This window comes from Phocoena phocoena, chromosome 10 (assembly GCF_963924675.1).
Source record: "Phocoena phocoena chromosome 10, mPhoPho1.1, whole genome shotgun sequence".
Classification (NCBI taxonomy): domain Eukaryota; kingdom Metazoa; phylum Chordata; class Mammalia; order Artiodactyla; family Phocoenidae; genus Phocoena; species Phocoena phocoena.
In genome coordinates, this window is record NC_089228.1 from 99,857,769 (window position 1) to 99,884,078 (window position 26,310).

At 45.5% G+C, this 26,310-nt stretch overlaps 1 protein-coding gene across 1 annotated transcript in view; it reads right to left on the reverse strand.

The window, feature by feature from the left end:
* Positions 1-26,310, reverse strand: part of BMP6 (bone morphogenetic protein 6) — a 145,347-nt gene that overhangs the window by 17,767 nt on the left and 101,270 nt on the right. The window contains exon 2 of the mRNA XM_065886358.1: positions 6,440-6,635. Within this exon, the coding sequence (XP_065742430.1) occupies positions 6,440-6,635 (196 nt within the window). The remainder of the gene's footprint in view (positions 1-6,439; positions 6,636-26,310) is intronic.

Below are 26,310 nucleotides of genomic sequence, written 5' to 3' on the forward strand. Positions count from 1 at the left end.
TGTCTGTAGTTTTTCTGCCTTCCAGAAGAAAATGAAACCCAGTCTGGAAGGAGATACCAGTATCTAGAACTGATTTCATAAATAACGCCCAGAATTTAATTTTAAAAAATTATCAGGCATGCCAGGAAATGAAACCAAATGAGGAAAAACCAAGGGAACAAATAGATAATAGAAACAGACCCACAGGTGATCCAGATAATAAAGTTCTCAGACATGATCTTAGAATCTAGCCTTATATTAAAAGGATAATAAATCACAAGCTGGGTTTGTTCCAGGGATGTGAAGTTGGCTTTACACTTGAAAATCATACAATGTAGTATATCACATTAACACTATAAAGGACAAAAATCATATATAGACATCCCTCAATATCCCTGGGGGACTGGTTCCAGGACCCAAACCTGGATACCAAAAATACCTGGATACCAAAATCCCCATATGCTCAAGTCCCTTATATAAAATCATGTACAGTATTTGCATATAACTTACCCATATCCTCCTGTATATTTTAAATCATCTCTAGATTACTTATAATACCTAACACGATGTAAATGCTATGTATCAATAAACAGTTACCAGCACACAGCAAATTCAAGTTTTGCTCTTTGGAACTTTCTGGAATTTCTTTTCAAATATTTTGATCCATGGTTGGTTGACGCCACAGACGCAGAACCCATGGATATGAAGGACCAACTATAATCATCCCAAAAAATTCAGAAAAAGGATAAAATCCACATCGATTTCTAATTTTTAAAAACCCATAGCAAACTAAGAATAGAGGAGAATTTCCTTCATAAAATAAAGAGTATCTACAAAAACATTTATAGCAAACATTACCCTTAATGGTGCAATATTAAACATTCCCCCCCCTTAGATTAGAAATCTGACAGAGATTTCCAATCTGAGATTAGAAATCTAACAGAAATCTGAATGGAATTCAACAGTGCACTGGATATCTAGTGAGCACAATAAAACAAGAAAAAGAGAAGGAAAAATATAAGAATTACAGAGAAAAAAATAAAAATATTTATAGATGACATAATCATATTCATGGAAATTCTAAAATTCTGCAGAGAAAAATTATTAGAATTAATATGTAAATTTGCAAGCTTGCTAGATATAAGATCAATATATAAAAATCAGGGCTTCCCTGGTGGCGCAGTGGTTGAGAGTCCGCCTGCTGATGCAGGGGACGCGGGTTCGTGCCCCGGTCTAGGAAGATCCCACATGCCGCGGAGCGGCTGGGCCCGTGGGCCGTGGCCGCTGAGCCTGCGCGTCCGGAGCCTCTGCTCCGCAATGGGAGAGGCCACAACGGTGAGAGGCCCACGTACCGAAAAAAAAAAAAAAATCAATTGCATTTCTACATGTGGGCAAAAAAGAATTAGACACTGAAATTTTTAAAAGCTAATAACATCATTTACAATAGGATAAAAACTTCAATTCCTGGAAGAATTCCAATAAAAACATCCAAGACCCCCTAAACTGTAAAATGTTATTGAGAGTAATTAGAGAAAGCCTAAATAAACATGGACTGGAACACTCAATATTAGGGAGAGTCAATTGTTCCCAAATCAAGCTCTAAATTTAATGAAATTCCAAACAGAAGCCCAGCAAATTTCTTTTGTGGAAATTGAAATGCTGAGTTTACAATATATATGAGAATGCAAAGGGCCGTCAATAGCCAAGAAAACCTTAAAGAACAAATTTGGAGAACTTACACACCAGATATTAAGACTTCTTACAAAACTGAAAGAATCAGAGTTTTTATTGATACGAGAAAAATCAATCAATAGAACAGAATAAAGATCTCAGAAACAGACCCAAACACATGTGGTCACCTGATACATGACAAAAATGCCACTGATGTGCATGGAAAGAAGATAGTATTTTTAATAAATGGTCCAGGGTCAGTTAGGTTTTTCTATTCTTACACAGCTATCTAATCTATATCTCTAGTTCACGTGTGATCTCAAATATCCATTCCTGTAGAGTTTAGCTCATTCTGCTGATCTAAACACTCCCATGTCCCACTGCCTCCTGGGCATCCAACCATGACTCAGACATGTCCCAACCTGGACTCATGTCCACCCCCCTTCCTTGACTTACTCCTACATTCCCTATCTCTGTGAATGGTTCAGAGTAGCGAATCAAATTAAAAATTTTTGGAAAGCTGGTTTTTTGCCTTTTGACAGTTATTTTTTCTCCTGGGACAATTATATTCTATCTTAAAAAGCAGGTCAGAATGGTGAACTTGGTCACAACTTTAAACAATAATTCAGTCTGGCATTGTTTCTGGGGACTCCACCGGCATGGCCTCTGGGTGGCCTAAGGAAATCTTTCTTGGTTTTAAAAACCAGCTTTTAACACAGCATTGCCCTGTTCCCTTGATTCAAAGATGCACATCTTCCAATCCTAAGGATTCTGAAGTTAGGATGAAACATATGGACCAAACTGAAAAAACAAAACAAAAAACCCTGCTTTGCCTGTCTGCAAACAGAGTCGTGATACTGCTTATACCAGGAGGAACTGAAGTTTGAATTTGGTAATTAATTCTCACTTTAAATGTCTTCCAAAGGACTGCACCATGATAGAACACAAAAAAGAAAAGTTACCCTATACACAGAAGATAGATTATCGCTGCCAGGTAATACAACTGCCAAACCACAGAGAGTAGAATATGGGATGTCAAGACTATCAGAGGCACGTGTGGCCAGTTCATGTACCAAACAGAACCATCTTTCAGACACAAAAAATTTCTGGCTGGCTTTCAAGAGATGCTGTTTGACTTTGACTTCCAGATATATAAAATTGAATAAGAAGAGTCAAAGTATGTCTTTCACCAGATAGAAATGTAGATGCAAATGCTATTCTTAAAGGCCCCCAAACTGCACTATTAATCTATAGGTGCTATAAAAGTAAAGATCATGAGTACACGTTATGAAAAGCAACATGCTACCATGAACAACCTTCCATCGCACAATGGAAGCAGCCTTTACCCTCCAAGTATGAAGACAGCTTAGTGTGTATGAGATTCGGGAGAAAACGGTAAAATAAATGGACAAAGATATAATACTGTGAATAAGGACAAGTATGTTTATGTAAGTTTCTTCTAGTCTTTTTTCTCCTCCACACCCCGTCCTCTAGAAGAACTGCTAGTAGATCCATGGTTGACCAAAAGATCGATGAAGGTTTGCAGAGGTTTTCCATCACAAGGCCTTGAAAGCCCAAGTATCAATACCAGGGCCTGAATTCTAACAGACACATTTTTGCCCCCAACGGAGCTGTCTCCTATGCCATCCAAACAGAAGCATCCTTGAGATGTTCGCATCCAAGCTAAGGAGATGAAAATGCAAGGCATGCCATGAGGGGACTGCTTACCTCTTTCTGGCACTTCACCTTTATCTCAGGACTGTCCCCATGTCACTGGGATGACTTTGAGGGAATCAAAGCAGATCACAGTTTAGGCCTAATTTGGACTTGGCAAAATCCATATGTGCCACGTTTCATCCTTCTAAGGATAACCTGCTTGCCCAGCTGTCTGATGGGGTCATGGCTAAATTCTAAGGAAGGAACATGGGGAAAGGTCTTTCCCAAACCCTAAGCACTGTATAAATGCCGGTTTCCACCAAGGTCATCATAAAAACGTAACAATTTCTTACATCAGATAGTAACGCCAAACTCATCTTAAGAGACCAACCCCACACCGTACTCCAAATAAAGTAAACTACAAAGGGCGCCCTGTGCTCCTCTGATAGGACTGCGTATGCTGTGGGGTTGCCGCCAACCCCACTCCACTCTGCGAGTTGCTCCAGATCTTTTCAGGACTTAGATTCCACCTCTTGGCTTATTCTCAGGTTTTGAATACTGTATCAATTGTTACCCCGTCCTACCTCAAAACACCATCTCTTCAACTCATCACTTTTTTGAACTTACCTGGTCCAGTGATTTCTTACCAGTCAGAGAAATAAGGTTCCTACAGAGTTCAGAGCAATGGCCTATCTTCCAAGAATCGTTTCTGACCCTCCCTGGGTCAGGCTCCTTAGCTGCCCTTTACACCAGGAGGCCCAACACAGAACTTCTTCTGCCTCAGCTGAGGGTATGACTCAGCATTGAAACACCTGCCTTTTTTCTTTTCCAAGGAGGCCAACTCTTTTGCAACACACACGTGTGTTAAGCTGATCCATCAAATGCTACAAATTTCACTGAAACAGATTAGACAGCTACGTTTCTTCACAGGCCTGGAGGGTCCTTTTCAGCCAAGACACCCCAGGATGGTACAGATGGGGAGATCGAACCCTTCCCCAGAAGGGGTCCCACAGTTCAATCTGGAGGCCTCTGGAAGGACATGAGCAAACCGCAGGCAGCCTGGGCTCCAGGCCCACTGATAAGAAAATCTTCTCCTGGCCAACTGGAACTCTTTAAAAGCATGAAATTCTCCCAATTCTCCCAGGATTTCCCCTTTCCTATGCACAAAAATTAAACACATCCAATCACCAAATGCTCCCATCCTAAAACGCAGAGAAATTACAACTCTGCTTTGACACGGAGTCAGCAAAGGTTGGGACCATTTGGGAGTTCTGTTTTCCAAGCTCGCTGCTGGCCTGGAGGAAGCGTGACACCACCATCTGAGGCTGACGGCAGCTGTTCGTTTTTGGCTGGAGTTCAGCGTGAACCTTACAAATGGCCCGCCGGCGCGTTCTCTCTCTCTCTCTCTTTTAAAATAATAATAATTTTGAAAAAAACCCATAGTCACAACACCTCCAACCTAGTGTTTTCACTCTAAAGCTTTTCCTGCAGAACACGGAAAACTATGTTTTCCAAACAAATGTCTGAGCCAGAAAAGGCACCAGCAGGTTACTTCCATCGGAGAAAGGCTACGGGACCAATACTTCGGCAGATTGAAAATCAATGGCTAAAGCAGTTCCGAAGAATCACCGAATAGCAATTCTCTCTGAAATACTGAAAGATGAAAATCTAGCAACGAATAATTTACTTTTCAAGAGAGGCCCTTAACAGTTAAGTCAAGGAATACACTTTTATTTAGGAGCGAAAATCAGACATCAGAAAACCTGCCTTCCGTTCTGAAATTCTGGTCTGTTATAAAGATCCTGCAACGGCTCTGTTTCACTTACAATTTAACTGCCACAGCTAAGAATTCACAGACAGCCATCCCTGTGTCTATCCAACACCAGGACATGCGCCCACAGCCTGGCATGTCCCTCCTTCTCCAGTTCCCTCATTAAGGACTTGAATATGCATCAGGGCCAAATGTTGGCATTGCTCTCAAAATGGTCCTTGTATGGGGCAAGTTCACGTTGGTTATTATTTTAGTGTGTGTATTTGCGACAGACCCACACACAGATCCGTAAGTTCAGGAGAGACCCGACTCCTTCCTTTGGACCTTCTTAATCCAAACTTTTGGACCTTCTTGGGAAATTAACAGATTCCCAGGACCAAAAGCAAGAATCTGGAGGCGGTTTATAAAACCAAAGCTAACAGAGTCCATAAATAGAGGACATAAACGTCCCTCCTCCTCTGCATTCTCTTCCTTTCCCTTTTATCTTTGTATTTACCACACAATTGCCAGAATGTCCTATCACGGGCCGAGTTCCTACCTGCTGCCCTCTGAGAACCACGGGCAGTGCTGACCTCTGCATCGGACTCTGTTCTGGCCAAACCACTCAACTGAGCCCTACATACAAGCAAAGTTCAAGGTCATGGGCTTGTTTTCTGTGTGCTGTTTGTAGGACTGAAATAACTGCTGTTAATACTTCATCCCTCAGCCCCTCCGAGGCTCTAAACATCACTCCATGGAAGTTTTCCTTTATTTGCTAGGCAGCCCCAAGAACACAGTTCTTCTGTCAAACAGTGTGGCCTCATTTCAGGAAACAAGAATAATATAGACATGGGAAAAAAAGTCTACCGGTCCCTTGCAACTACATGATAAAAAATACATTTGAGACACACATATACACACACACTCACTCAAAGACATATCATATATGTGTATATTATATGCACAAGCACACAGCCTTCTACTCGCTTGAATGAGCAGCATTTGTGGTTCAGTATCCTCATATAATTTCCGTGTGCGAACTTATGTTAGCCACCCTCGTCCACCATTCGAAGGAGGGACTAAAACATAGCGGGAAACATCTTAGTCCCAGTGAGTTATATGTTTTCCGAACACAAAGGATGCTTAGTAGATACCATTCACTGGCTTGCTTCGGAAAAGAAAACTATTGGGGAAATTTTCACCTTAAGAGCAAAAAAGTTGTCTTGCTGGCTCAACGCTACCATTGGGAACACAGCCCCCATCACGCCCGTGTGCTGCCCTTGAACTCCAAGCCACCTTCCAGAGACACAGTCGGGGTTATAAGGTGACGGGGTGAGAAACGGGGGCCAGCCCCACCCTTTGGGGTTCCTCGAGCCTCCGTACCTGTGCTGCTGCTCCTGTAAGACTTGGTAAATGCCGACAAGAAAAGTTTGGTTTTTAAAACTCGTTCCAACCACACAGTCCTTGTAGATTCGGAACTCTGCAGCCGTCACCGCCTCACCCTCAGGAATCTGGGATAGGTTGAACTTGAACTCTTTGTGGTGTCGCTGGCGAGGGGAGAACTCCTTGTCGTCCTCCACTATAGGATTAAACAAGAGAGAGTGACAACTATCGTTACTTGGCTAGGTGCCACAGGCTTACATCTAGAAAGTTCCCCCGTTTTCATTCCTAAGCGGCTTACCGTTACCCTTATTAGAGGGACCAGTGGGTGGTGGGAAGAACCACGGGCTAGGCTGCCAGGCTGAGATTAAAATCCTTCGTTCTCCCCAGGGGTTAAATACAATGCTTAGATTCTCCTTAACGACTTGAAACTATTTAACCAAGCTGCATGACAGCAAGTTATTTAAACTCTTGCCTTCCGGCTTCCTCCTCTGCAGCACGAGAGGAAGAGGGCTTCCCAGGGAAGCTGGAGGGACCCAGGCCACAGTGACTAAGAACGCCTCTGCCGTCCTGGCCCCGTTGTCCCCTCCCAGCCCCCCTTTCCTGCTGCTGCTCTCCTATCCCCTCAGGTTGGTTCCTTCTCTCCCCACCAAGCAGTTGCCAAGACCAAGGGCAGCCCTGAGCTAACCTTTGCTGGGGGAGGGGTGTTCCGTGGTCGGAGATGGGGGTGGGCAGCGCGTTCTGCCTGGGTCTGAAGCTCGAACGGTTCTCGTATTTTGCCTGATGTCCAGGGGGAGTTTTTCTTGAGGGGTTTAGTGTGAAACTTCATAGAAAATATTGCTCTAACTAAAGTCCACTGCCCTCGCTCTACTGGAGGAAACTGAGGGCTGAACGCTTCCGAGGGGAGGGACCCTCTGGGTTGTGAAGCTGCCGGGGTCTCCATTTAACCTGCATGTAGAACCCACGTATGAGGACAGAGTTGCGGAAACACATCACCAACGGGAGAACATGCGATTGTCTAAGGCTTTTTTTTTTTTTTTTTTTTTTTTGTGGTACGCGGGCCTCTCACTGTTGTGGCCTGTCCCGTTGCGGAGCACAGGCTCCGGACGCGCAGGCCCAGCGGCCATGGCTCACAGGCCCAGCCGCTCCGCGGCATGTGGGATCTTCCCGGACTGGGGCACGAACCCGCGTCCCCTGCATCGGCAGATGGACTGTCAACCACTGCGCCAGCAGGGAAGCCCTAAGGCGTTTTTTAAAAACTGGGAAAGGATCGAGTGTAAAAGCGGTTTTTTTTGTTTGTTTTTTTCATATTTTGGCCATGCCACGCGGCTTGCAGGATCTCAGTTCCCCAACCCGAGCCATGACAGTGACAGCGCCGAATCCTGACAGTTAGGCCACCACGGAACTCCCTAAAAGCTTTTTTTAAATGAAATCTTTTCCCTGCATAAAGACAAAGTATGGAAAACCACAAACTACAGGTTATCATGCTTCAGAGTCAGCCTTCAGATGGCTCTATACACGGTCCTGAGTGAGAGAAACGCTGTCAGCCTCGGATGCCTAACTCATAATCGTTGGAGGAGAGAAAAACGAGCATCTTGCTTCCCACCACAAATCCTGACTCTTTTCCCCAGAGCTCAGAAATGCTTCTGCCCTGCTGCTCCTGTTAGGTTTTTCTTAATGGCAACCACAGTAAAATCTCATGAGCAAATTAATCCTTGATGGCAGAGTTTTTCCAGGGCTTGTGGGTAGAAAAAAAAAAAAAAAGATCAAGTTATTTGCCACCTCCAATGGCCCACTTTCTCCCCCATGTGCTGTTCTCCATAATCACCAGAGAAAAGCTCTGCAGATTAAGCTCCTTTAAAGCCAATAACTTTACACGAACTTGAGACCTCGATGGCACTGCAGAAGCTTGGAAAAGTTAAGCCATCCATCGGTACGAGGTTTTTTAAATAAAGAATTTCTGAAACTGCCATGTAGCTATGCAACAAATCTTTTAGATTCAAGTTATCCCTTTTCTGGGGGCGGGAGTTGTTAAAAAACAGTAAGCTTTGGCTTGTGTAAGAGCTTGAATATAAGTTAAAAAAAAAAAAGGTCCAGCCAGAAAGTAAACCATGGTTCAGTCCCAACAAGAGAACAGGTTTTTTAATTAGTGGCTAAGCATGAAAAGCAATATTGTTGGGGAGTTCACCCAAGGACACCCACACCTGATGGTGGATCACTTTTCCCTAAAACTGATCTGCCTTTTCAGTTTGATATGTTATCATCAGTGGTTAAAAAGTGAATCGAATCTGATTTCCCAAAGAGACTTTCTAAAAAAGAGTCACGCAGCTTTTCTCTAGGGCCTCTTGGGCGCTTAAAAATTTCAATATCAAGAAATGAAAGCATATTCTTAAGATTCTTTTGAGAGAATGCATAAGAATTCCTCAAAGAAGTCGTCCAATCACTCTTAACATAAACAACAGAAAGAAAAACTACGGATGCGAAGCAAGATATAAAACAGTGACTTAAAAATAAAACAGTGACTTAAGATGTTTCAGTTATAAGGAGGAGAGAAGGGACAGACATTTCAATACATGAGAAATATGTTAAGTCTTTGGAAAGGTATACCACCCCCAGTAAACCACACCTTCCTGTATGTACACCCTTAGGTGGTCCCTTCTCCCCTGGGCTGGTTCTGTGACCTTCTCTGGACCAACAAGAGGCAGCAACAGTGGTGCTGAGTGATTCTGAGGCTAAGTCATAAGCTTGGAACTTCCTTCCATTTAGGTGTCTTGGAATGTCTAAGGAAAGACGGCTACCACGTAAGAAGTGCAACTACTCTGAACCCCCTAGACTATGAGGAAGTCCGAGGTAACCATGTAGAGAGGCTGTGTGGCACACAGAGACAGAGGGAGAAGGAAGGAGGGAGGGAAGAGCCCAGTCAGTCCCCAGCCACCTCAGCTGAGGCACTAGACATGGTATGAAGATGCCATCTTGGACGTCCAACCCACTGGAGCCTTGGGATGACCCCAACCCCAGTGACCACCTGACTGCAACTGCATGAGAGACCCTGAGGGGGGGGCCACCCAGTTCATCCTAGTCTTTTCACCAGACCGTGAGAGATGATAACAGTACCTTGCTGTTTGAAGCCACTAAGTTTTGGGTGATTTGTTACACGGTAAGAGGCAACTGACACAAGATGAGAAGGGAGGGTAAGAGAGGAAGAGAGAAGGAGAGTCTGACCTCGCCAGGAAGGGGAGAAACTGCACGCAGTTCTTAAGGAGGAGGGATTTTGAAATCCTGGGAGGCAGTGTGTGTGACTAAGGAAGGATCCTGGCAGCTGCTCACAGACAGATGTGAATAGATAGATAAAGAATCTAAAAATGAGAAGGTGGAAGCATAGTTCAAAGCCTTCCATTTTATTACCGTGCGAATTAGAACTCGTTGCCTTATATGTACATTTCCCCAATTCTCCTCTGGTCGGTCTTGAAGCACTCCACTTCCTCCTGCTTTTCCTTAATCCTTCCTGGGGGAGAGGCGTGGTCTCCTCTGCCCCCACCCCCCACCCCGTGAGTCTCTGATTGCTGCCCACCTCGTTACAAGCTCTCCCACCTAAACTCTTTATTGTCACCTGCACCTCTCCTCGCGTGCCTCTTAGCTCAAAGCTACACCATCTTCCTCACTCTTCCCAGGAGACCTCGGCTACTGGTCATTGGAGTGCCTCCTTGACCAGAGAGGAGGCTTGGAATGCCTCCTCTCTCCCCAGATCTTCTGCCCACAATTAAAGTTACACAGTACATTTGCTAATGTCTCATAGGGATACAGGAAATAAGTCCAATTAGGTCACTGCCTACATGTGCGTTTGAAGACCACCACCGTAAAACGGCAATGGTTCCAATGAGCTTAGCATTTCCCCTTTGAGCTCTGTGACCTGGGCTCCTTAAACATCAGACAGTTCAAGAAAAATGAGAGGGGGCTGAGGTGGGGATCCAGCGCTCAGTACCTATTTTGTAGCCCCTGCATCTAGCTTCTCAAAGATGGTGCCGTGTGTGGAAGAGGTAGTAGCGAGGTAGTAGCCAAGAATGTGGACGAAGTGTGAAGCTGACAACACCGTTTTGAAATCCAGCTCCCCCTTATCTTACTCAGGTGATAGCGAGCAAGATACCAGCCAAAGTTTCAGTTATCAGTTAAATGGGAATAACAACATTTCTGAGGATTAAGTGAGACAGTCTGTACAAGACAGTCAGCGATAGAGGAAGGGCTCAGCAGATGGTAGTTGGAAGCATCCTTAGCGGTATTTGACAATCGAGCTCGTCTGAGCTGAGAATATGTCTTTGCTGAGTTATTCAAATCTACTCACATCTCTAAATGAGCTTTGTACAGTGGAGGACTTACGTTCTCTGGAAAGGGAGGTGAGTGAAATCACTGTCCTAAGTGTCGTCAGCCCTGGCGTTTGTACTGTGTTCTCTGAAGCAACAATTCCTAGAATTTTTTATTTCAAGGACCACTGAAAACATTTTTTTTTAATGGTAATGACCTTACACAAGGACATCTACTGTTTCTGTTTTCCTTTTGTAAGGACAATAAAACAAATAAGACAACAAACTGCACCCTTTTAACACTCTGATTTTATTTTTAAAGGTCCTTTTAACACCAAATCAAGTAGGGAGGATGTAATTCAAGGACATATACAATCCCTGAAATTGAATCAATTTCGCTTTATAAAACTCACTCTGTTCTCTCTCTTTGCCTCAGACGATACCAGCTGAAATTTCAGACCAGCACCAGACCTCTCGTCAACAGGTAGGAGCCACAGCCCAAAAGAATAAACGTTACTAGGTTAAGATTATAAATGTAAATTATGTAGTATTATACATGCAAAAGTATGTATATATATGTAATTTACGGAGGTCATGAAACATAATAACGAAGCCCAAATGAGACCAGCACCCAATCTAAAAACTGGAAGGTGAACAATATACCTCCCCGGTGCCATCCCCCACTCCCACCCACAAGGGACCTCGGATCATGAATAATGTCTGGCAGTCCCTTGCCTTTCTTTTATTTATTTATTTATTCTGGGCTTTCGAGACTTTAGTTCCCCGACCAAGGACTGAACCCACGCCCTCGGCAGTGAAAGCATGGAGTCCTAACCACTGGACCGCCAGGGAATTCCCAGTCCCTTGCCTTTGAAAAAGTTTTACTACATATGTACGTATCACTGAATCATAGAGTGTTTAGTTTTTCTTTTTCTCTTAAAGTCTTTCCTTTCAGAGACATGACGGAAGTTTTACAGGCCCCAGGGAAAATCTAGTCATGGCCACAGCTAAGCTTGAAGGCTGCCCAGGCAGGGGGCTGTGCTGCTCATCAGCTGGTGGGGTGCTGAGGTTCTGTGGGAATGGCTGACTAGCAACTTCTCTCCTTCTGCAGCCCTGCCGCGTGTAGGTCTGTTACAAACAAGGGCATTTTCTTAATATGTGCTGGTGGAGATGTGGAGAAAGTAAATCCCCTGTGCGTTGCTGGTAGGGATGGAAAATGGAGCAGCTGCTGTGGAAAACAGTTGAGTGATTTCTCAAAACATCAAACAGAATTACCACACGATCCAGCAAGCCCACTTTTGGGTGTGTAAGAAAAGAATCAAAAGCAGGGACCCAAACAAATACTTGTATACCATGTTCATAGCGGCTTCATTCACAAAAGCCAAAAGACAGGAAGAATCCAACATCTACAATGGATGAATGGATAAACAAAATGTGGTCCATAAATACAATGGAATACTGTTCAGCCATAAAAGTAGAAATTCTGATACATGCTACAACATGGATAAACCTTGAGGACATTTTGTTAAGTGAAATAAGACAGTTACAAAGGGACAAATATCGTACGATTCTACTTGCATGAGGTACACAGAGCAATCAAACTCATAGAGACGGAAAGTAGAATGGTGATCTCCAGGGGCTGGGGGTATGACAAGTTAGTGTTGAATGGGTACTGAGTTGCAGTGAGGGAAGATGAAAAAGTTCTGGAGAGGATGGAGGTGACTGTCACACAACAATGTGAACGTACCTGTACCTAAGGTGGTAAATTTTTTTTTTTTTTGTAGTACGCGGGCCTCTCACTGTTGTGGCCTCTCCCATTGCGGGGCACAGGCTCCGGACGCGCAGGCTCAGCGGCCATGGCTCACGGGCCCAGCCGCTCCGCGGCATGTGGGATCTTCCCAGACCGGGGCACGAACCCGTGTCCCCTGAATTGGAAGGCGGACTCTCAACCACTGCGCCACCAGGGAAGCCCGGTAAATTTTATGTTATGCATATTTTACCATTGTTAAAAAATTTTTAAATGGACATTTTCTTACACAATCACAATGTATGATCACACCTCAGTTAAAATAATTCCTCACTGTCCTATACCCAATCCATAATTAAATTTCCTCAAACGCCTCAAAAATTGTCTCTCTACATTAGGTTTGTTGGAATCAGGAGCCCAACAGGGTCCATTCCTTACACTTGAGTCTCTTCTAAACTAGCAAACCAGTGGGTGGTGGGGCTGGTGGTGGTGGGATGAATTGGGAGATTGGAATTGACATGTATACACTAATATGCATAAAATAGATAACTAATAAGAACCTGCTGTATAGCACAGGGAGCTCCACTTTGCTGTACAGTAGAAACTAATATATTATAAAACAACTATACCCACCCCCCAAAAAAAGAGTTGCTTATCCAAAAAATAAAAGAAAGAAAGAAAAAGAAACCAGCAAACCAGGAATAGGAAGAACTCCATTAACCGACTCCATAAGAGTCAACATAAAAACGTACGCTAACAACAGTCCTAATGGTGATACGCTTGAACCACTTCCTTTAAAACAATGAAGAAGGTGAGGATGCTCTTTTCAGTCTTGTGTTGGAATCCAGCTCAGTGGTGCTAAGGTTAAACAATTGGAAAGGACGAGGCACATTACGAACTGTGGACCTAATAAGAAGTTCAGCAAACTGCTTCCCTGTCTCAGTGAGTTGTAACTGCTGTAACAAAAGTACTACAGACTGGGTGGCTTAAACAGCATTTATTCCTCACAGTTCCGGAGGCTGGAAGCAAGAGATGAGAGCGCCAGCAGGACTGGGTCCTTGCTGAGGGCCCTCTTCCCAGTTAGGTCCTCACACAGCCTCCCTTGGTGCACGCTCACAGAGGGAGAGAGTTTATGGGAGCTGGAGTCTCTTTTTCTTATAAGGACACTAATCCCATCCTGGGGCCCCAACCTCATGACCTCACCTAGACCTATTTATCATCCAAAGACCCCACCTCCTAATACTGTCTCACTGGGGATTAGAGTTTGAACAGTATGAATTTCGGGGACACAAACACGCAGTCCATGACGTTGACCTGAAGGTGTCACGTCATGTGTTCCACTACCCTTCCAATTGATGGTTTGAAATTTTTGCATTCGTTTTCATAAGTGACCCTGGTGATGGTCTCATACCACCATGTTGTTTGCTTTCAAGTTACACGTGCTCTTGGCATAAGTTGGGAAATGTTCCCTTTCTTTTCAAGAAATGATCTCTTCCTGGAAAGTTTGGCAAACTTATTAGTAACATCTGATCCTGGAATTTCCTTTGGGGAATATTTTTAATTACTCATTCATTTTCCTTTAAACATATAGAAATATTCAAGCTATCTTTTTTTTAAGTCGGCGTGTATTTTCTGAAATTTGTTAATTTGGGTTTAATTCTTTAAATTTATTGCCATAAACTTTTTCAGAGTATTCTCTTATTATTTAATCTCTGCTCTATTGATGTCTTTCTCATTCTAATATTGTTTATTGGTAGATTTCCTTTTTGACTCATCTTACTGAAGGTCTCTTTCTCACTACTGCTTAATTTGATCGTGATAAAGATATTTTAATATAGGTATTTTCTGAACATCATTCCACAAAATCTGAATTCTATCAATTAAAGTTGTCTAGAGAAAAATAAAGACACCACCTACTTCAGCTGCAAATATAAAAGAAGAAAGAGGGAGGGAAAAGTATGGAACACTCGTGGGATAAACTGGGAGATTGGGGTTGACATATATACACTACTATGTATAAAATAGATAACTAAAAAAAAAAAGAATGGAACACTCTCTCTAATACATTTAAGAGTAGTCCATATTCATTACTTTCTCACTAACTGGACTCACTCGGGGGTTAATTCAGTATAGCTCAGTTCAGGGAATTACAGTTGACCCTTGAATAACTCGGGGGTTAATCCCAGCGTGACTTAGAGCTGGCCTTCCACATCCTCAGTTCCTCCAAATCCATGGATTCAAGCAATCACGCACTGTGTAGTATAAAGTATTCACTACTGAAAAGTATCCCCATGTAAGTGGACCCACGCAGTTCAAACCCCCGTTGTTCAAGGGTACCTTCATTCCACAATAAATTCTACATTTTCCAAATACTTAATGCTTCCACCTGTAGACCAAACTTGAAGAAGCTGAAACCCTTTTTTAAAAAAATTACCATCCCATTGATAGCTATAAACATTTTTTTTTCATGCTATGGCACAAGCTGATTTCATTTTAGGCAACATAGAAAGTTCTGGCTAGTTTTCCAAGGGTTGTAACAATGGTGGCCTTTTGACTTCTCTGTTGCAAGCTTGCAACCTTAAATAGTGCCAGAGACACTGAGTTCAACTCTCCTACTTTTTTTTTTTTTTTTTTGGCGGTACGCGGGCCTCTCACTGTTGTGGCCTCTCACTGCTGTGGCCTCTCGCGTTGCGACACGCAGGCTCAGCGGCCATGGCTCACGGGCTTAGTTGCTCCGCGGCATGTGGGATCCTCCCGGACCGGGGCTCGAACCCGCGTCCCCTGCATCGGCAGGCGGACTCTCAACCACTACACCACCAGGGAAGCCCTCCTACTCACTTTTTTAACCACAGTGCCATGACCCTTCCCTCCAGGGTTCACCAAATATTCCTAAATATGTGTATTCAAGTTCTATGGGGATCACAAATATCAAGAAGAAGCTATTTTCCTGGCTACCATATGCTCTAAATGACTCTTTTAATCTAAACTTTACTTTTTATTTTAAATAATTATATAGATCTATTAAGTGGTTGCAAAAATAGGACAGATTTTTTTTTTTTTTTAAAAAGCAGAGAGGTCCCATGTAACATCTTGTATAACTAAGAACAATAACAAAACCAAGAAACTGACACTGGCATTAATACCTTAGCAAGACGACAGACCCTCTCTCTGATCTCACCAGCTTTGTTTTCTTTTTAATTGGGGTACAGTTGTTTTACAATGTTGTTAGTTTCTACTGTACAGCAAAGTGGAGTTCCCTGTGCTCTACAGCAGGTTCTCGTTAGTTATCTGTTTTGTACATATTAGTGTATATATGTCAATCCCAATCTCCCAATTCATCCACCTTCCCCGCTCTACCCCCTTGGTGTCCATACATTTTTTCCTCTACATTTGTGATTTCACCAGCTTTTACATGCACTTTTTTGGGTATGTATGTATGTCATAACTCTATGACATTTTGTCACATGTATAGATTCCTATAACCACCGCCACAGATCCAGAACAGTTCAGTCCCCATAAAGGAACCCCCAAGGCTGCCCTTTGATTCCCAATGACTTTTAAGACCAGACTCAGTGCATATATTATAAAAAGATTTAGGACCAAACATTAGCGCCTACATACCATCATTAGTAGCAAGCAAGTCATTTTTCATTTTGAAAACCTCATTTTAGAACTTTCTTCCCGACCCCAACAGGTGTTAACATCACTTTAGGCTGGGAAGAAGTTCAATCGCTTCAACCACGCACGTCTTACACTGGAAACAAGGCACAGACCTCAGCTAACACGAGGGAGTGCACTCGGGCTCCTAATAAACATGTGTCACCAGGAAAGACTGAAGCTGAATAGGGGCAGCCTTGACGGAGTCCCACGGATAGCAAATAACCACCACTTTGCCTCCTTCTAGGGACGGCTATAAAGAAGCAATCAGATTACATTTAGCAAACATCAGCATACATAACATGCATTTTCTCACAAATAAACTGAACATCTTCAGTCAAAACAGACAAATGGGACAGCCCAAAGAGAAAAATCAACTCTCCCACACCTCTGGTTTCAGCGGCACAGCAATACGGAGCGGGCAGAATGTCCTCACTGTGACGGAGAGGAGAAATGTAAGCCTATGTTCATTATACCAGACTCAGACTCATCATTTCTTTTTGTATGATCTGGTTTCTCGGGTTGCTCTTATGTCCCTGTGCCTGCTGTGCTGCGGCTTCACTACAATGCCCTGAGCTGTGCGTTTCCTTTTATTTATTGTGCTGGGGTGACACTGGACTTCATACGTCTACGGCTGCCTATCTCCCACCGGTTCTGAGAAAGTCTGAGCCACTAGCTCATCGATAGTGGTCTCTCCTGACTTAACTTCAGTTTCCTCTGAGATGAAAGTTAGATGGATATTATATTAGACCTTCTCATTCTAATTTCTGCCTCTCTTAAGTGCACGTTTACATCACTTACCTCCTCGTACGTGGGCTGAACCACCTCTCTAGACCCGTCTACAAGTTCACCAATTCTCTCTTTGGTATTTAATGTACAGTTTAAGGCATGTATTAGTTTGTCATTTAAATTTTTTTCCAATAGCTTTCTTTGTTGTTATAGTTGCTCTGTGGTCTACTTGGTCATTTTCCATTGTTCTGTATCACTATTACATATTATTATACTATTCTTCGGTTTTTTTTGTATTTCCTACATAGTTGTCTTCCCTTTTCTAACTTGGTGTCTGTTTCCTAATATGTGAAATCTTTGGGGAACTTAATCCACATCGCCCTCCCGTCCCTCTGATGACTTTCCTTTTGCTGGTTTTATCTCCTTGGGTGATTGGAAATTTGTAGGTAATTTTTGATGGAAATTCATCCTAAATGTTTAAACTGGTGTTGCTTTTCTTTAAAAGAAAAAAAAAAAAAAGTACATTTGCTTCTGAGAGGACTACAAAGCTGGAATCAGGGATCTCTTCTGGAAGCTTGGAGGGCCCTGGCTTCACGGGGGACCCCTCCAGGACCGCTCTCCCACCTTGGCCTGGGCCCTGAGCTGGTCTCGTGATCTGAGTGGTGTTGGTATTTGCACTTGCGGACACCGGCTTTTATGTTTGTTTGCTCACAGTAACAACCTCAAGGGAGCCCTCCAAGATGTCTCGGAGTCCCTGACATTCCTGACGGAGACATATTTGCCTCTGTTTATCCTGGACCTAGTCATCTTTTAGCAGGAGGGCCTGATGGATTATCTAGCTTGCAACACTTCCAGAATTTGGGGCCTTTATCTTCTGTGTTTGGAAAATAACATTTGGGACACATTCCTCTCCACTCCGAACGATGTTATAAAAGCCGCCTAATGTTTGAAGAGTCTACCAGCACCGCCATAGACATCGTGTCATCTGTTTCTCTGAACAGTCCCAGCAGGCAGGCAGAGCAAACAAGATCACCACGGTATCAACAGGACTCTGAGGCCAAAGGCAGTGAAGGGGCTTCCCTAAGCTGCTCACTTTTATGATTTCTGCTAGGATTTTATGCTGATGCCTCCCACCTGGCATCTCCAGCCACTGCTCTCCCTTAAGGAATGTGTTTGTCTTACTGCTGGGTGCACGTCATCATCCAGATGCCCCTGGTTCCCTGGAAGCCCCAACACACACGAGAGGAAACTCATCCCTCCCCCAACTGAGCTGCCCTGTAGTTTCACCTCTGTCCACCTGGCCAGGCCCAGCTGGCCGATCAGTCCCCGGCTTGTGTGGATTTCACCTTCTAGAAACGTGTTGTAGCCACGAGTAGCTAGTTAAGTGTAAAGTGGTTAAAGTGAAAAGTGCAGTTCCTCTGTCACACCAGCCACGTTGAAAGTGTTCAGTGGGGGGCTTCCCTGGTGGCGCAGTGGTTAAGAATCCACCTGCCAATGCAAGGGACGTGGGTTCAAGCCCTGGTCCGGGAAGATCCCACATGCCGCAGAGCCACAAAGCCCGTGCACCACAACTACTGAAGCCTGCGCTCTAGAGCCTGTGAGCCACAACTACTGAGCCCACGTGCCACAACTACTGAAGCCCGCACGCCTAGAGCTCGGCTCCGCAACAAGAGAAGCCAGTGCACCACGACGAAGAGTAGCCCCTGCTCGCCGCAACTAGGGAAAGCCTGCGTGCAGCAACAAAGACCCAACGCAGCCAGACATAAGTAAATAACTTTATAAAAATAAATAAATAATTTTAGAAGTGTTCAGTGGCCCCATGCAGCTGGTGGATGCTGTACCAGAAAGCAGGTCAGGGAACACTCCCGTCGTCACAGCAAGTTCTCCTGGACGGCACTGCTCTAAGGGTCTCTCTGACCCACCCGTTCTGCTCCCTCCACTCCCACTGCCCCTGCACAGCCTGTCCCGCTGCCCTCACTTCTGCCCCTTGTCCATCTATCCCCACACCGCAGCTCGTACCACAGTCACACCCCTGACCTACCTTGCGGCGTGCCTGCCTAGAGCCTTCAATCCCGACCCCCCAACCGCCTTCCCGTCCCGCCCCTCACCTTCCCCTGCCTCAGCTCTTCCCTTAGGAGGGATTAAACTGCTCTGTTTTTCTGACCACACTCCCCAGAACCTCATGCCTTTGCCTTACTTATACAATCGCCTTGCCCTTTCAAAGATCTTTCAGATGAATGATAAAGAAGATGTGGTGCATATGTATACACACACACGCACACGCGCACACACACACACACACACACACACACACACACACACACACACACAATGGAATATTACTCAGCCATAAAAAAGAATGAAAACTGGCCATTTGCAACAGTATGGATGGACCTGGAGGGCATTATGTTTAGTGAAATAAGTCAGACGAAGAAACACAAATACTGCATGTTTTCACTTATATGTGGAATCTGAAAAATAAGATGAATGAAGACAACAAAACAGAAACAGACTCACTGATATAGAGAACAAACTAGTGGTTACCAGTGGGGAGAGGGGTGGTGGGAAGGGCAAGACAGGTGTAGGGGATTAAGAGGTACAAACTACTATGCGAGAAAATAAGCTACAAGGATATATTGTACAGCACCGAGAATAGAGCCCATATCTTATAATAACTTTAAATGGAGTATAATCTACAAAAACATTGAATCACTATACTGCATACCTGCAACTAATATGAAATTGTAAATCAACAATACTTGAATTATAAAAAAAAGATCCTTCCCTCCCTCACCTCCAGGATGAAGACTTTACTTACAGGCCCCCAATTCTGAAAATGCTTTGGTGCTCCTATGTAATGCGAAATAAAGACAATTTATTAAAGCCAAGACCCAAGGGGAGGGAAATCAAAGCTCTTATTTCCTCTGTAGTTACTAATGCTTTGGTGAAAAATATCAAACTCTTTTTAAAAAATGTGTTTCCACTCAGTTTTAAGTGTTTCTCTTTTGCTAGAACTAAAACCATTACTTGCAATACTTCGTGGGCATTCGGCACGATTTGAAATCTTCAAGGCTGAATTCCAGGAAGCCTTCCTTAACCGCCGTCCTTCTCCACCCTACCCCCATCCCCACCGGTCTGGGGACCCTCACTCTAAGTTCCCGTAACGTCCCATGGAAATTGTACCCCGACCTTATACTAAGATGGCCAGCTGCTCATGTGGCTGCCGCCCTCCCCTGCTAGACCACAGGCCTCTCAAAAGCAGGGTCCATGACAGGTTCGCCTTCATACCCCCAGGAGGGCTCAGAGAATGAACGCAGAAGCCAGGACTGACGCCTGCCCCGTGCCCTTTCCTGGGCACCACAGGGTCCCCAGCAGGCAAAGGGAGCCAGAACAAACTCAGGCTTTGCACTCTAGCCTCCGCTATCTTTCCTCAAGCCCCAGGGCCATCCCCCAGAGCACAGCGAAGCCAGGGGACCGACTGCACACATCTTTCCAGCTTTGTTTTTCGAAGCCACAACACTCCGGGCCCAGAACACCAATTTTCACATTGCTTTGCACTCAGCGTTCAGGATGCCAACTCCAAGCATTTTAAATGGTAAAGAGCAGAGGAAAGAAATTAATCAGCTCAAAATACTTCAATAATACTCAAGCCATATCACAAGGTCACCATGCACAAGACAGAATGGATTTTTAATCTCATCCTGAATTCACAGAAACAGACCTCTGACATTCTCCCTCCCTTTCGTTCTTCTTTTTTTTTAATTGAAGTGAAATTTACATAATAAAACGAACCATTTTAAGGTGAACAATTCAGGGGCGTTTAGTACATTCACAGTGTGGTGCACAACTACCCCTATCTGGTGCCAAAATATTTTCATCACCCTGAAAGAAAACCCATGCCCGTTAAGCAGTAAGCTCCCCATAAGCTCCCCATCCCCCCTCCTCCACGTCCTGGCAACCAGCAATCTTTGCCCTACCTCTATGCATTTGCATACTATAGATATTTCATATGAATGGAGTCCTACAGTCCTTTGTGACTTGCTTCTTTCACTTAGCATAATGTCTCCAAGGTTCATCACTAGTGTTAGCAGGTATCAGTACTTCATTCTTCTTTTTTTTTTTATTTTTTTGCGGTACGCGGGCCTCTCACCGTTGGGGCCTCTCTCGTTGCGGAGCACAGGCTCCGGACGCGCAGGCTCAGCGGCCATGGCTCACGGGCCCAGCCGCTCCGCGGCACGTGGGATCTTCCCGGACCGGGGCACGAACCCGTGTCCCCTGCATCGGCAGGCGGACTCTCAACCACTGCGCCACCAGGGAAGCCCACTTCATTCTTTTTTGTGGCTGTATAATATTCCATTGTATGTACACACCACATTGTGTCTACCCATTCATCCATCGGTGGACAGTTGGACGATTTCCACCTTTTGGCTGCTATGAATAGTGATTGTAAGAAGGTGCATGCACATGTATTTGAGCGCCTGTTTTCTATTATAATACCTCTTTCATTCTCTTTTGTTCTTCCTCTTTTTTTTAAGTAAAATTTATTTTATTTTTGGAAGCATCGGTTCTTCATTGCTGTGCACGGGCTTTCTCTAGTTGCGGCGAGCAGGGGCTACTCTTTGTTGCAGTGCGCAGGCTTCTCACTGCGGTGGCTTCTCTCGTTGCATGACACTGGTTCTAGGCGTGCAGCTTCAGTAGTTGTGGCGTGTGGGCTCAGTCGTTGTGGCGTGCAGGCTTCAGTAGTTGTGGCGTGTGGGCTCAGTCGTTGTGGCGTGCAGGCTCAGTAGTTGTGGTGTGCAGGCTCAGTCGTTGTGGCTCGTGGGCTCCAGTAGTTGTGGCTCGTGGGCTCAGTGGTTGTGGCACATGGGCTTAGTTGCTCCGTGGCATGTGGGATCTTCCCGGGCCAGGGCTCGAACCTGTGTCCCTCGCACCGGCAGGCAGATTCTTCAGTGCTGCGCCACCAGGGAAGCCCTCTCTTGTTCTTCCTCTTCATCTCTCCTTCTCAGCCACAACTTCCCCAGAGTTCATGCTGGAGCCACTAACAACGCTCTATTAGAATTTAAACACAGCCTGTCCCCAAAAGCAGGGCGATGAGCTAAAGCCCCTCCTCAGGACCAAGGTGGGCAGGACCTCTGAGCAGAGAGAGGCTGGAGAGTCACTGAGTGTTGAGTGAACATGCCCAGCACGGTCTCTGGCGCATAGCAGGTTCACAGTAAATGTTTGTTGACTCTGATTACGAAGGAGCTTAATTCAGAGGAGTTACAGGAGGGACCACGAGAAGGAAAAGTAGATGCACAGACCAAGCAAGAGTCAAGAGAAGCAAAGGGCACCTCAGAGAGCAGCGAAGTGGGAAGGGTAACAAGAGACTGAAAATCAAGCTCTGCTGAGGGAGGCACCTTCCCACCAGAAGACATCCCGGGCAAGATGAAAAGGGAGGGACCCTTATCAAACGGCTATCGTTTCCTTTTTTGAAAGTCCGAAGTCTAACATGCAGGAAAGGACACGGGACCAAGAGGTGGGGGCTTCTTTCTAGCCTGTCAGCTGACTGAACTGTTTTCAGTCTCTTGCCACATCTACAGGGTGGCCTTAAATCTGCAAACAAAGATCATATTACTTTATCAGGTACTAGAACGGAATATCAGTAACACACTTAGCAAGGGGTACTAGGCCTGTGTTTACCGATTTGGTGACCACCCTCCACAGGTGAAGTAACTTCCATCCATGAGGCAGAGAGGATTCAGACCCCGTGCCTCAACACGCTCAGGCAGTGCCCGGCAGGGCTACAAAGTACTGGACGATGCATCCTTTTTATTAAGATCACGCCCACCAGGGGGTTTCTTCACATACACCCTTGCCCGGCCAATAAATCCTACCTCTTCCACCTCCTTTTGCAGAGACCGGGTAAGAGCATGAAACATCCACAAAATGGAAACTCAGTCCTTAAATAGCTGAGAAGTGAACTATGTGGGACTGGTTTCTCTCGCTGGGTGGCAGCTTAAATAAACACGAAATCCTGCCTTTTTCCACAGTGGACTTCTGACCATGACAATGGAGCTATTTGGTTTTGATGAAATGTTCAAGTTTTTAAAGTTAAGAGTAACTGACAGCCCAGCTCCTTGCCCTGGTTCCCAGGGTGACCGGGGTTTCAGATTCCTGGTCAGTTACACCGCATCAGATGACCCGTTATTAGCCGAGGCCCAGTGTCGGACATGCCAAGCACGGGACGTGGGGAGAGGCCTTTCTCATGCTCCGGTCCAAGCCCCGGGTGGCCTGACAGCGGGGGGCTGCAGCACACGACCCAAACCCAAGGGCCACGGAGAAAGAAAACGCGTACCGGTACTGAGGGCGAGGGCGAGGGCGAGAACCGCCCCCAGTGTGCTTGCACAGGGGGCAGGGCGTCTTGTCTTGTCACCTTCTGTGTCTGAGCGCCTGGACCCGGGCCAGCACAGAGCAGGGGGCCCGTGTGTATTCGCTGAGTCAGGGAACCACCCACATGGAGGCAATGGGGTCACACCTTCCAGAGCACCGGCCGGCCTGGCCGCAGTGACAGACAGACGCTTGAACATCTCCTGGTCAAGCTAAGCCCTCGGTTCTAAACTCAGATGTGATCATGGCTGTCGTGTTCTAAACAAGAGAATGGAAGAGTCCCCCCACTGGGAGGTCCCCGCAGCACGGCCCAGCCATCTGAGCGCAAAACACAGAAGAGGGTTGTTCCTTCCCTTTCAGAGACAAAACTTGGATCGCCATATCCTTGCAAAAACACAACGAAACGCTTCTCTCAGGGCTGCTCTCGGAGAATCTCTTTCCCTTTCTGGGGCACCAAGCTTTCCTGCCCGCCGGTGTGTTTAGCCCTAATTGACTCCAAGTGTTTATCGGCAACACTTCCTACATGAAAATAACACAACAGGTACACCGAGGTTAAGCATTTGAACGTATGATTTGGAAGGAAAAATAAACACAACAGAAAACACCTATAAGGGGCTCCCAAGAGTGGAAAACACAGGGCCTCACTGCTCCCATCTTCCTGTTTCTAAAAAAAATTATCGTGCAACTTCTGAGTGAACTGGCTAACGCTGACCCGCACAACGTAATTTCTCAGGCAATTGTATTTATTTGTAAGAGTAAAACGGACTCCAACCTACCAAAGTGCTTTTGGGTCCTCAGAGATGATGATGATCACAGATAATATAAAGTCAGAAAGACAGATATGCGCTGGGAGGTGTTCAAGCGTGACAGATGGGCGGTACGCACTTGTTTGTTTTTTTCGTTTGGTTCTCATTTCCTAACTAACAAGTGGTACAAGGAAAAACATCTTTGGGTTGAGCTAGAAGCTCAGGTCCTTGTCTTCTCTTCCTGGAGCCCCCGTGAAACCGTCACTTGGGAGGCACTGCTCTGGGATAATTTCTGTGTCTAACACGGCCTTGTCAATTCACCGCAAGGCTGAGTTTAGGAAAAACCAGGCTGGAGAAGATTCTTATCCGAGCATCTATCTGTGGGAAGGCAGGGGAGGCAGAGGAACAATGCAGTGACAGCCAAATGTTTCTCAGTAACTCTCCCTCCCTCTCCTAATTCAAAACATTATACTTCATTATTGGTGTAGCACCAGAGTACATTCTTTGCTCCGGTGATTCACTCCATTTTCCTGAGAACACAACGGAGAGAGGCTCCCAGTGTAGAGTTACTGATCTGCCTCCAGATTAAGTCCAAGCTAAACTGCTCACTTAACATTTTGTTTTCCCCGAAGCACAGCGGGTCCGCAGGGTGGGGGAAGTCCACAGGGCGGGCAGCTCCCTCGGCCAAGTCACAAGATCTGGGTTCTTTCGGGATCTCAAATCACAGGCTGAGGAGACCAGCAAGCAGGCTTGGGAGAAGCTGGGCTCCACAAAGAAGTGAGGTGGCCTGTAGAGCTAAAGGTAAATCGATGAGGGCACTTGCCTTAGGAGTTCAGACGCACGTGGGGCTGTGACTGATTTGGACCAAGTCCAGCCTCACTCGGGCACTGAAATGATCAAAAGTCGTGGTTCACAGGACAAAAGACGACAGGGGAGAGGAAATGAATAGAAAAGAGGCTGCCTGGGGATCCACAAGGGGCACCCCACATAAGTCAGGCAGCACGTGTTAACAAGGAATCTGCCACGCAGCCGTGGAGGGACCAGTCTGGTTCCCATTCAATGGGTGGTTTTGCCCTGGACCCCGCTGTACTCTCAGTGCACGGGACTGGGGCCCGTGCACAGTGGGTACCACCGGGTGCCGTAGCTTGGTTCACCCACATCGGTCTTCCCCTTGCTGTTTCTCTTCCTGTCTGGCATTGGTAAAAGTCAGACAGACCAAGTCCAAAGGAGAGTAAGAATGAGAAAAGGTCATGCGTAATTTTTCAAACTACCTTTGATCATCAGTGCCTTCCCCACAAAAGCCGTCACCAAAGCCATGAGTGATCAGTGCAACTCGTGGGCTGGATTTTAGCCTTTCTCTCTTTAGAGCCTTCAAATGCCCCAGGATGGCAGTAAGGAACCCATCACAAAATAAACCATGAATGAAATAACTAGTCCTCAGGTCATTCAAACCCGGGCTGACAAGGGCATTTCCAGAGCCCCTCCAGGTGCGGGACCATCCTGGCCCTCTGAACTCGGCTGCATCCTGACGATGAGAAAGCCACCTGGGAGATGAACACACCAAAGGCCCTCGCCACACGGGAGAGTGAGAAGAACAGGAGAGAGTGACACCTAGGACAGGAAGGGCTGACTTGCTGCAAGTGATCTGTCAAGGAAGAGAAAAGGAAGCTGTCGCTTTACGGCCCTTTTGAACCGAGAAGGAAGTCCACCCAGCTGGGCTTGGAAACAGAGGTAGTCAGTCGGCCCCAATCCTGAGTGTTCTGGAAGGATCCACAGCCACTGTGACGTGGTCTCAACTCAGATACTGGAGTCCACACCATCTCTGAGGCCCCCCTTCATCCTGCTCCTGGCTGGAAAGCCTTATGAGTGGGACCAGGCAGCGCCAAACAGGAAAAAATGGACCGTAACCGTGGGTGCGAAGCTACGGAGATGTTCGGAATGACATTTCTGGTGTCTTCTGGCGAAGTGCCTCCACTTTCCACTTTTCCCATCTCAGTTTCCTCATCAGCAAAGCAATGGAAACGCCAACACTAATCCCACCTGAAAGTGAGGTGTGACTGACCACCAGTACCCAAAAGAGAATGGAAACATACACGCTCCTGAAAAAGCCAACACTCGATATTCACCTAAAAAATAAATCACTAAATTCAACTAAGTATTTACCTATCATCTACAAGCCATGCTAATAAGCCTTTGGGATTATCAGAGCATCCTCTCTAGAGTTCACATTTGCCCACGAGTAATTTTAAAGGTCATTAACGGGCTTTTAAGGATATTACCAGTACTAAGTGACATGTTTAATTGGATATTCCGGTAAAGCTCCCCCATCCC